Source organism: Stigmatopora argus, chromosome 3, assembly GCF_051989625.1.
Source record: "Stigmatopora argus isolate UIUO_Sarg chromosome 3, RoL_Sarg_1.0, whole genome shotgun sequence".
Taxonomy (NCBI): Eukaryota; Metazoa; Chordata; class Actinopteri; order Syngnathiformes; family Syngnathidae; genus Stigmatopora; species Stigmatopora argus.
This window is the reverse complement of record NC_135389.1, coordinates 1,935,310-1,947,581: the sequence shown is the minus strand read 5'-3', so window position 1 is coordinate 1,947,581 and position 12,272 is coordinate 1,935,310. Positions and strand designations below refer to the sequence as shown.

Sequence of the window (12,272 nt, the reverse complement as noted above, 5' to 3'; positions counted from 1 at the left end):
CCCCCCCCCCGCACCAGGCCATGCCTCCAACTCCTCATTCTCTCATTTCACTTTTTCTTTTTCTTTTTTTTTTAAATTCTGCCCTAGCTGTGACGTCAGTTCTTTTTTCATTTTTTTTTCTTTTCTTTTTTCTCAATGCTACGGACAAACGCTTTTGACCCGTACAATGTAAATTTCCTTTCAACGTACAAAATTATTTCTCCAACTCACATTTAATTTAGCTTGTCTTTGAAAACCTGTGTTTCTATATCTTCACATTCTCATCAATTAATTCCATTCCATTCTCATTCAGCATCTTTCTCCTTTCTTCCTTTCAAAACGCACACACGCGCACACGCACACACCATTCTCTCCCAGGCCCTCTCTCAACATTCCTTTTCCTTCTTAACTTTCTTACCAAAATCTTTTCTATAAACTCAATTAATTCTCCTTCAGCTCACTTACAAAAATCCTTTCTATTCACTTACAAAACTCTTTTCTTCATGCTTTACCAAAATCTTTTCTATTCATAATTCCCTTTCTATGTTCAAACCTTCCTTACACCTTCACAAACCTTCACCAGACCTTCCACATCCTTCAAATTGGGACAAAAACCATGCCTCTCGACCCATCGCGGCAGACAAAGGCAACCCCCACATTACGCATCCGCACATACACACACATCCTCTCAAAACGCACGCACACACACACCAACTCTCCGATCTCCATTCTGCATTCCATTCGTCTACTTAGACAACCTGAGGAACCCGAGACCACTATCAGACCTCCCATCATCGCCATCTTGAAATCCACCAGTGCGTATCCCAAACACTTTTTTACGCAGAACAATTTTAGTTTTAATTTTAGTTTTCACACACACCGCTTCCACACTGATACGTAAATCCCAGATTTTAAACCGTATCGAGCCACGAGTAGTTCCACATTATTGTAGTAGGTAAAATCTCAGATTTTATACCCTACTGTCCATCCTTTTTTTAAGCCACAAATGGACTACTCTACGTAGGTAAATCTCAGATTTTATACCCTACTAATGGAACTACTCTTAGTAGGTAAATCCCAGATTTTATACCCTACTAATGTCCACACTTACACTTTGAAGCCACCATGGACTACTCTACGTAGGTAAATCCCAGATTTTATACCCTACTGTCCACCCTTACATTTTAAGACGTTCCGGTCCTCCTTCCCCTATATAATTTGGAATTGCCAATGTGCAGAATTTGAAAAGTAATCTGCTTACCTTGTTTCACTGTGCACCCAAGAGGAAAGACGGTCGGACGCGTGTGGCTCCTTTCTCAGGTCGTCACCTGGTGTGAACGTGGGTCCCAGACCCGAATCCCAGATTCTTGTGGCTCTTGCTATCTCAATCGCATCACGTCAGGGTCACCAGAAATTGTTGGAATTTAAATCTATAATTATATTAAAGTTAAGTTAATAATCTGACTCCAATTTATGACCTTACCCGACTTTCACTCATCCAACAATTTGCGCGCTCGTTCTGCAATATAGAGATATTAGGAAGCCGACATTTTCACACACGGGTGGATTTATTTCTAACACACAAATCTAAGACATAAGTCTGTGGTTCAGGCCCCTCTCAGTCTCTCCAAGCAGACGAATGTTGCCACCAGTCGTCGTAGTTCTTCTCCCTCCGAGTTGCCCAGGAACTTAGTTTATAGTCCACAATATGCAAATGACACAACACAAAGGCCTCCTGGCCATTGGTCTTTATTTCTTGAAGAATCTCCTCGCGGTTCCACCCAGTTGTATTTTTCCACTCCACGGCATCTGTAACACATTCTACTGGTGCAACCCCCACGGGATCTGCAAACATCCCACTGTTGCATCCCCCATGGCATCCTGTGCTCTGACCTTTGCCCCCACTCAACATTCTGCCTTGTTCATACGCTCAGCACTTTACAATCTCACACACAGAATGTAGCAATATGTAATGAAATACCTTAAGCTTTAAACTATTATTCCTTCAGTATGCACCAAACTTGTCTGTGCGTATGCACCAAACTTGTCTGTGCGTATGCACCAAACTTGTCTGTGCGTATGCACCAAACTTGTCTGTGCGTATGCACCAAACTTGTCTGTGCGTATGCACCAAACTTGTCTGTGCGTATGCACCAAACTTGTCTGTGCGTATGCACCAAACTTGTCTGTGCGTTTTCACCAAACTTGTCTGTGCGTATGCACCAAACTTGTCTGTGCGTATGCACCAAACTTGTCTGCGTATGCACCAAACTTGTCTGCGTATGCACCAAACTTGTCTGTGCGTATGCACCAAACTTGTCTGCGTATGCACCAAACTTGTCTGTGCGTATGCACCAAACTTGTCTGTGCGTATGCACCAAACCTGTCTGTGCGTCTGCACCTAACCTGTCTGTGCGTATGCACCTAACCTGTCTGTGCGTATGCACCTAACCTGTCTGTGCGTATGCACCAAACCTGTCTGTGCGTATGCACCAAACCTGTCTGTGCGTATGCACCAAACCTGTCTGTGCGTATGCACCAAACCTGTCTGTGCGTATGCACCAAACCTGTCTGTGCGTATGCACCAAACCTGTCTGTGCGTATGCACCAAACCTGTCTGTGCGTATGCACCAAACCTGTCTGTGCGTATGCACCAAACCTGTCTGTGCGTATGCACCAAACCTGTCTGTGCGTATGCACCAAACCTGTCTGTGCGTATGCACCAAACCTGTCTGTGCGTATGCACCAAACCTGTCTTTGCGTATGCACCAAACCTGTCTGTGCGTATGCACCAAACCTGTCTGTGCGTATGCACCAAACCTGTCTGTGCGTATGCACCAAACCTGTCTGTGCGTATGCACCAAACCTGTCTGTGCGTATGCACCAAACCTGTCTGTGCGTATGCACCAAACCTGTCTGTGCGTATGCACCAAACCTGTTTGTGCGTATGCACCAAACTTGTTTGAGACAGGGGACTATGAAGTGGACTCTCAAATCACTGGGGTTGAAGTCACCGAGGTGGTTAAAAAGCTCCACGGTGGCAAGGGTGGATGAGATCATGGGAGTTTGCCCAACCAGTCTTAATGTGCTTTGTGGACTTGGATTAGGCGTTCGACCGTTTCCCCCAGGCAGTCTTGATTGGAGTACTCCGGAAGTATGGGTCTCCGGAACCCCTGTTCCCTTTATGATCGTGTCAGAGTCTCAGAGCTGCCAACCTGCGTTGACCACATTTCAGGAGTAACCTTGTCCCATTTCCGGAATGAATGCAATGCACGCAAAATTTGTATAACATGTTAAAAAAAAGCAGAAGACAATTTAAATCAAACTGTTATCATGTTTTACATTAATTGAAACATTGTTTTTGCAAACTATTGAAAAAGTACAGCATAATGAAAATAAGTTTATCTTTGTGTTTGGGTCCTTCTACGTGCATTTTACAGTCAGTAATTCGAACATGTGTCACGCTGAAGTCACACTTGTATTTTGTGCAATGTGCAAATGTCGGTCCTTTTGGAGATGGCTTCAACATGGGTATTTCGTCAGATATGAACCAATAAACTTCTGCGAGTGTCTAGGTTTCTTATTAGAAGTTTCATCCAAATTGCCATCCATTTTCCAATTAACCCAAGCAGGCATGATGAGACTTACCAGTGCTGTGTAGTACAGACGCTCCCCTACTTACGAACATTCGAGTTACGAACAACGGTACATACAAACATATCTGCAAATTGCGTTTGTCGAGAAATGTTCGTAAGTTAAATTTTGTATTGTGCGCCTTTTTCCGAGTAGTGCTTCTTTCCGCCGCTAATACCGACGCCTGGCGCTGTGAGAGCTCAGCTCACCCAGCATCTACCTTCCTCTGCCCAGTTCGTTGCAGTGCGGAAGTGCGTGAACGTATCTCCAGTGCGCAAAGAACCTTTTTCATTTTTATCATTAAATATCTCGTGCATCCATTATTCAATATGGTTGGTGAAAAGCGAAAGGCTTCTATTGAGGGAGGTGCAAGGAAGAGGCAAGCCATTTCATTTGAAATGAGTGGCAATAATAACGAAGCCTGATGCGCGTGACAAAGTGATGAGCGTTGCACGTGAATACAACTTGAATCGTTCGACCGTCAGTACCATTTATAAACAAAGATCGAGCAGCAGGACCCAACTATTGTATGTTGCACAAAGTTTGCAAATCAATTGAATGATGCCATACAGTGCTACCGCATCATTTATGATGAAAAAAAGAAAACTGCAATCGTCATTAGATAGCTTCTTTCGGCCAGTTTGTAGTAAATCTCTCTCTCTCTAATGTATGTATACAGTACTGTATGTATTCTCTCCATGTAATTAAATGTTTTTTCAGTACAAACCAATGCGTGTTACTTATACAAGCCTTAAACATACAAATGCACTTATATAAACCTTCAATATACTTATATAGGCCTTAAACATAAATTTTAATACAAAATATAGCACTGAGCAACTTACGAACAAATTCAACTTATGAACAATCGCTCAGAACCTAACTCGTTCGTAAGTAGGGGAGCGTCTGTACTCCTACTTCCTTTAGGATAACCCCGGAAATGATAGGATTAGTTTCAAAACAAAAGACTGGTGGTTTAACCTTAATAAAACGTATGAACAAAAACTTAAACGTAAATATTAAAGCGATAGAAGCTACCTACGCAATAGATTCCGAATTGATTGCCACGTTGAAGTCACACAAGACAAATCATTCGTCAGAACTTGTAACTGGGATGATTCACAATGCACTCATGTTACCGAATTCTTCCAGTTTACAGTGCAGTTGAATCAAGATGGCGGAGGCCGTAGCGATGGTGTGAATTTCGAGGCATTTAAATTGGAAATTTGGTACTTTTCTGAAATTATTGCTTAAAAAATAGTGAACACTTTTGGGGATTTCCGGAGTTTAAGGAGGTTGTCCGGAGTCCCGGAGTTTGCGTTGCATTTCCGGAGAAACTCTTGAAATTCCGGAGTCTGGTCCGCGTAGCCGGCTGTAAGTCGGACCTGTTTCCAGTGGGGGTTGGACTCCGCCAAGGCTATGTCACCGATTATGTTCATCACTTTTATGGACAGAATATCTAGGCGCAGCCGTGGCGTTGAGAGGTCCGGTTTGGAGGCCTCAGTATTACCTCACCGTGATTGGTTCATTCAGCTCCGAACACAACAAGTGTCATTCATATCAATCTTACGGGCCGCACGGACATTAATCTTTCATATTAAGACGGGGGCCGCAAATTATCGTCCCGCGGGCCGCAGTTGGCCCGCGGGCCGCGAGTTTGAGACCCCTGCCGTAGATAAACATGCTCTGACCGTAGCGTTTACCATGTCAGCACATCACAATAGTTAAGGCTGATCGAAGGTCTTGCAGTCGATCGTTAAAATATAAACATTGATACCTACGCAATGTGTATGCTATTATTTCACCCAGAGACTTGGTGACACTACGTATAGCGCTATGGGCATATTTCCTGGTTTGTGCTTACGTTACTTCCTTTTTTGTCTACATCCAAACAACACCCTACCTTTTGGAACACAGAAAGTAAATGATGTACAGTGGTACCTCGAGATACAAGCTTAATGCGTTCCGGGACTGAGCTCGTATGTCGATTTTTTTCTTGTAACTCAAACAAACGTTTCCCATAGAAATGAACTAAAAACCAATTAATTCGTTCCAACCTTCTGAAAAAACACCAAAAACAGAATATTGGATTCGATAAACTTTTTTTTTGTTCTAATTCGCCATCTATTAACAAAGTAACAAATAACTTGTGTTTAATAGTATTAAAATTAGACAGATTTTGCAGAGGAGAGAGCAAGGGGGATAGAGAGAAAGGGGGACTTTTTGCACGGCAACGTGCTGGTAACATAACAAACACATTTAAATGAAATTGGATTACGATGCAGACACACTCAAAATTAAGTTTAATCTAACCTTGCACTAAACTTAATTCTAATTTTGTTTTAAATTTTTATACCTTCCTTCTCCCGGCTCCTGGCTCTATTTGCCCCGCCTCCACCCTGACTTTCCGATGCAACCTATCGAGGGTTGTTTGCCTTTGTCTTCACATCAAAATATTCCCAAAGTGATGCGCACAAATGTCCTCACAATAGGATAACGCTTGACCACTTGCCAACGAGAATTAGTATATACTCCTCTCGTATTAGCGATCTCTCTGCCATTCGCACAGACTAACGGGAAATAAAACCACAACGCCCAGTGCTCGTAGAAGCATTACACGAGGGAGTTGCGACCAGAGAGACATTGCACGAGGGAGTTGCGACCAGAAAGACAGTGCCCATGATGTTCTTATGAGCAGCCTCTCGCGTCCGCTGTATGCTCGTATATAAAAATTTGTCTCGTATCTCAAGATAAATATTTGCCCGAAATGTTACTTGTATCTCAAATTGCTCGTATGTCGGGGCACTCGTATGTCGAGGTATTACTGTACATTTGTGATCATGAAATAAAACAAAATTCTGCTGTGACAACTATTGCAGTAATATGAACCATCGAAAAAAATCTAGATATTTCAACATTTAAGAACATTTTAATTCTGTAATTAGAAAGCATCAGGTTATCATCAAGATACTTATTTCTGTTTTCAAATTGAATAATTTGATATTTTGCATTCACAAAGACAGGCATATTAACTTATTACTTAACTAATATTGACCCTAATATTATGCTTTTGATTCATACAGTATCTCACAAATACCACGTGTGATGATTTTTCTTAAGATTTTCCCTTTAAAGTAACATATTTGTACTCGTATTAAAACCATAAATATGGAGGTGAAAATTGAGAATCAGGAGGCGCCTTATACGCTAGAAATTTTAAATTCAACAATTCTAAGGCTGCGGCTTATACGCGCATGCGGCTTATATGCGAGTAAATATTATATAGGCCCTTTCTTTATTCTTTTTATTAGTAGTAGCATTATAATTAGCAGTCTATAAAAACGTATGATTCTCACATCTGTTACTATTGTCACAAAATGTTCCCCATTTTTGCTTTCTCCAAGTTAAAATGAATTTGTCCGTGTTTGTTTGAAAGTTGCCAAGAGTCTGGTTCAAAACAAAATGAAGATGCAAAACACGAACAGCTTAAAGCTCAAGTTTTCAATGCTGCTTTGGAATTTGTCCCACTGCATGGCTGGACCACGGAGGCCATTGCAGCTGGCGCTGAGGTGAGACCCAATCAGAATGTTTTAGGATTGGCTTGTTATTGTTTTTGAATTGCTTTCTCCTTGTGTTCTCATGTTCATTTCCCTAATCTTGTTTGTCCCTCCTCTCTCGCCGTTGCTCTCGCGCAGCTGCGCATCATTTAGAATTAGTTCCTGTTTTGTCTATTTAAATCCCACTGATTGTTAAGTCATCTGTCGGATCGTCTGCTTTATTTGCCTTGTCATGTGTCTACGTTACCTCGTTCCTCGATTCCCCGTATTTTCCCTAGTCGGGTTTGTTTTCCGTTATTTCTCGCCAAGTCCTTTGTTACTTTCCTTGTTAAAGTTTTCGTCTGAGCACCACTTCCCTTGTCCTCGCCTGCTTCCCTGCGATTGGGTCATATGCCTCGACGTCTTCCCAAAGATGTAACCATACGATCCGACCAGCATGGAACCAGCGGGAAGCCACTGACGCTCTCGCCGACGCCAGCCATCCAGCTCACACTGCCCCGATTATTGGCCCCATCCCTCACTCCGTCGCTCCTGGCTACTCGCTCGACAAGGAAATAATATTCGACTTCCAATTCCCCCTGTTCATCGCTCCTCGCTATCTGGGTTCGGACTCCGGCTATTCACTTTCTCAATGGAAGAAGAATCCTCAGCCTCCATCGCCCCCTGTTGATCGCCCCAGCTATCTGTATTTGGACTCAGATTTTCCTGATTGTGGGCTGCAGATTCGGACTCAGACTGTGATTCCCTTATATTCCCTTCGCCCGTCTGAGCTCCCCGCTCGCGTTCGCCTGTGCTGGGTGGCCCCAGGCCGAAGCCTCGCACAAGATTATCCGTGCCGGCTGGTCCGCCAGTCACCCACCCCCGTGCCCAAGCAACGCACAAGATTCCCCGTGCCGGCTGGCCTCCCAGTCACCCCCGTGCCAAAGCCACGCACAAGATTCTCCGTGCCGGCTGGCCCGCCGGTCATACCCATGCCGCAGCCATGAACCAGCTCATAAATACTTATTTTCCACTCTAATTTGGAAATTAAAAAACCCTAATTTTGTTTTAAATTTTGATACCTTTCTCCTCCCGGGTTGGCGCTATTTGCCCCGCCTCCACCCTGACTTTCAGATGCAACCTATCAACGGTTGTTTGCTTTTGTCTTCCCTTCAAAATATTTCCCAAAATGATGCACACAAATGTCCTCACAATAGGACAACGCACGACCACTGCCAACGAGAAGTAGTATATACTCCTCTCGTATTATCGAGCAAGCTCCTCCGCCATTCTGCACTGACTAACGGGAAAAAAACACTGATAAAAATGCAACGCTCCGCCCAGTGCTCGTAGAGCCATTACGCGAGAGAGTTGCGACCAGAAAGACAGTGCCCATGATGTTCTTCTGAGCAGCCTCTCGCGTCCGCTGTATTCTCGAATATCAAAATTTGTCTCGTATTCAAGATAAATATTTGCTCAAAATTTTACTTGTACCGCAAATTGCTCGTATGGTCGAGGTATAACTGTACAGTCATACCTCTACTTGCGAATGCCTCTAGGTACGAAAGTTTTAGTTATGAATTTTTTTTATATGCAAATGACTGACTAAAGATACGAAAAAGATCCAAGTTACAAAGTCCCCCAAAAAGTAAATGATTTTCCTTATCCATTATTTTATTTTGAATGACCTTTATTAACCTATTACAAATGCAACGTGGCACATATTTTCACACACACACACACAGGGCACACATAAGTCTAAAATGTTCTACAAAGTGGATGGCTTTCGGCTCTTGCTGCCATCTGGCAGACAACCACGGGTATTACATCTATAACGGCCGCGGACGAAGATATTACAGCAGGGCACATTTTCATAATCTATTTTAAGTCATTAATAAATCATTTCCTTATAATTTTCTCATTTTTGTGTTTCTTCACATCTTTCATACAAAATTAGGACACTTCGACCAAATTTAAAGGGTCTACTTGGTAGTTGTGTGAGGACCGTTGAACGAATTAGAGAATTTACATATAAAGTACACCTTATTACAAAATTTTCAAGTTGCGAAAAAAGTCTTGGAACCAATTAATTTCGTAAGTAGAGGTATGACTGTATACATATTGCAATGTCTTTATGCACTGGCAATTCAAGTTTTCACACTGCTAAAATTTTCCTTGTCCCCTGTACAATGTGTTGGTGTCTGTGTATGTCCCAGAGACTTGGTCTGTCATCTGCTTCCACTGGGATGTTCCACAATGGAGCCGGAGATCTCGTCTTATATTTCATCGCACAGTGTAATTCACAATTGGCTGAGACACTAGCCGAAGAACAGAAGCAGGGCCAGTTAGGCCAGTCAGAGTGGGTCACATGCAATACCCCCCCGCACAGACCCAAAGTCACTGCTTTAACACTATTGTAATCTAACAAATCATTTCAGTAACCGTTCAGTAAGTACCATAAATTTTTACAGACCAAAAGAGACTGTTGAATTCCTAAGAGGAGCTGTCAAGACGAGACTGAGGATGATTATCCCCTACATAGAAACATGGCCACAGGTAATATCTGCATGTTGCTGCATTAATAAGCAACCCACCATTCTTAGAATATCATTCCTAAATTTAAAGCCTATCATATTTTTGACTTTGCTGCTGCTGTATGTCACCAGGCCATGAGCATTCTGATTTTGCCTTATCACATCCCCAAAAGTGTCAAACTACTTTCCACCCTTGTGGATGACATCTGGTACTATGCGGGAGATCGATCAATAGATGTGAGTGGGTCTGATCTTTTGCATTCTTTTATTCCACTTTGCTCCACTGTGTGATTTCTTCACCCTTTACTGAATTTAAAATAATCGAAATACTCAATTCCTTTAGCGGAGTGTGCCATTTCACTTCCCTAACTTCACTTTTTCTTATTTCTATTACAGATGAGCTGGTACAATAAAAGAGCAGTACTGACTGGAACCTACAACACCACCGAGCTAGTGATGCTTCAGGATTCCTCCCCGGATTTCCAGGAGACTTGGAACTTCCTTGACAATCGCATTCAAGATATATTCAGTATTGCTTCTTCTGCCAAACAGGTAAGATGCAGCATTGGGCTTGGCCAAGGACAAAAACATAGGAGACTAGGATAATAGAATTTTTTAAAAGGATTTCAGGTTAAAAATTGTTAGACGTACAGTTTTAGCACCTATCCCTAATTCCTTAACTCAGTCTGGTCCCGTCTAACAATTGTGCGTGTTCAGCATCGAAGGAAAAAATGTTCTAGTGTTATAGTCTATTGTCATAGTCTGTTATAGACTATGTTATAGTCTTCAATATATATCTATTATTGCTACTATTGATTAGTGGCTGAAAACAGCAGTTCATAAAATTAACCTTGACACATCTTGGAAAAATGCATTACACAGCGTGTTCTTGCAACTCTTATATCAGTAGTATAATGTAGTTTTTCCCAACCAGTGTGCCGTGAGCGATGCTCAGGTATGCCGTGGGAAATTACAAGAAGTCATACATCGTAATAATCCAAGAGAAAAATCTAAATTTCATCTCATCTCCTTTTCTGAACCACTTTCTCCTCATTAGGGTCGCAGGAGGGGTGGGGGGGCGTTTGGAGCCAATCCCAGTTGTCTCCTGGCCAGAGGCGGGGGACACACCCTGAATCGTTGGCCAGCCAATCGCAGGGCACGAGAAGATGGACCACCATACACTCACACCCATACCTAGGGGCAATTTAGAGTGTCCAGTCAGCCTACATGCATGTTTTTGGAATGTGAGAGGAAGCCGGAGTACCCGGCAGAAACCCACGCAGGCCCGGGGAGAACATGCAAACTCCCCACAGGTGGACTTGACCTGGAATTAAACCCATGACACCAGGGCTGTGAGGCCGACGCGGTAACCACTCGCTCCACCGGGCCGCTCGAGAAATCAAAATATTAAGAGATTAAAATCGAACTAGTACGAGGTTAAAATTGAAATATGAAATCTTAGATTGTACTATAATAAGATTCAAATTGTAATATTATGAGATTACAGTGATTTTGTTGCTTATTTTTATGTAAAGTAAACCGGAAGCTCTTTGGTTTAACGGGCTTCAACTTTTTTCGACGTTAAATCTGTGTGAGCACAAAACGGCTCTTCTCATAATGTTAGGCAGTTGAAGTAATATTGGGAGGAAAAAAAGTTGTAATTTAAGTCATTTTCCTGTTTTTACGCTACGTGAATCGGAAGTTGTTTGGTTTCAGGGGCATCAACTTTTGGCGACGTAGTCTATGTGACCAGATTACTTTTTGCGTAATATAGGGAGAAAAAGTCCAAAATTAAAATAAGGTTAAAAACATTGCATTAATTATTTTAACATCAGTCAAACTGAAAGCTGTTCAGGTCTGCAGACATCAACTTTGATGATGTTAGATCGGTGTGAAAAAAATAGATTTGGGAATTATTTGGGGGGGGCATATTTGATTCCTGTTGATAAAACTTTGATGAGAAGACTTTATAATGTTAATATAGGCGACATAGTTTTAAATTAGAAGATTTTCAGCTAATGGTGTGCCTTGAGATTTTTTCCAATGTAAGAAGGTTGGGAAACACTGATATAATGAACTCCCTATGAATGAACTCTCTATTTGTGGAATTTCTTCTGGTACCCTTCTCCCGTTGTGTTTGGCAAAGGGTGCCAAAATATGCCAACCCCTTTTATCAATAAATGTTTTCCTTAGGAATGTTTCCGATCAGACATTAGGTCCAGTCACTCCATTTGTGTGTATGTCACCAAAGTTCTCCCACTTGAAAATCTGTCCTTTGACCTGTAATTTTCATCATAGGTGTATCTCAACGATAAGAGAGAAAATAAGAAAAAAATGCAGCAAAGCACATCTTATCTCGTCTCATCTTCTGCCGAGTCGTGGGGGCGGCATCTTCAGCAGGGAAGCCCAGACTTCCCTCTCCCCAACCACTTCATCCAGCTCCTCCGGGAGACAGTCTCCCCAGCGTGTCCGAGGTCGGACATGTGGTCTCCCGGTGGGACATGCTAAGGGACGTCCAGGAGGCATCCTGATCAGATGCCCAAGCCAACGTATCCGCCTCCTCTCGATATGGAGGAGCAGCGGCTCTACT

General features: G+C 42.5%; 1 protein-coding gene across 2 annotated transcripts in view; it reads left to right on the top strand.

Moving 5' to 3' along the window:
* Positions 1 to 12,272, top strand: part of coq9 (coenzyme Q9 homolog (S. cerevisiae)) — a 40,221-nt gene that overhangs the window by 19,531 nt on the left and 8,418 nt on the right. For both annotated transcript variants that reach the window (XM_077595264.1, XM_077595263.1), the window contains exons 3-7: positions 7,049 to 7,181; positions 9,365 to 9,507; positions 9,620 to 9,704; positions 9,815 to 9,919; positions 10,079 to 10,234. In XM_077595264.1, coding sequence (XP_077451390.1) covers positions 7,049 to 7,181; positions 9,365 to 9,507; positions 9,620 to 9,704; positions 9,815 to 9,919; positions 10,079 to 10,234 — 622 coding nt within the window. The remainder of the gene's footprint in view (positions 1 to 7,048; positions 7,182 to 9,364; positions 9,508 to 9,619; positions 9,705 to 9,814; positions 9,920 to 10,078; positions 10,235 to 12,272) is intronic.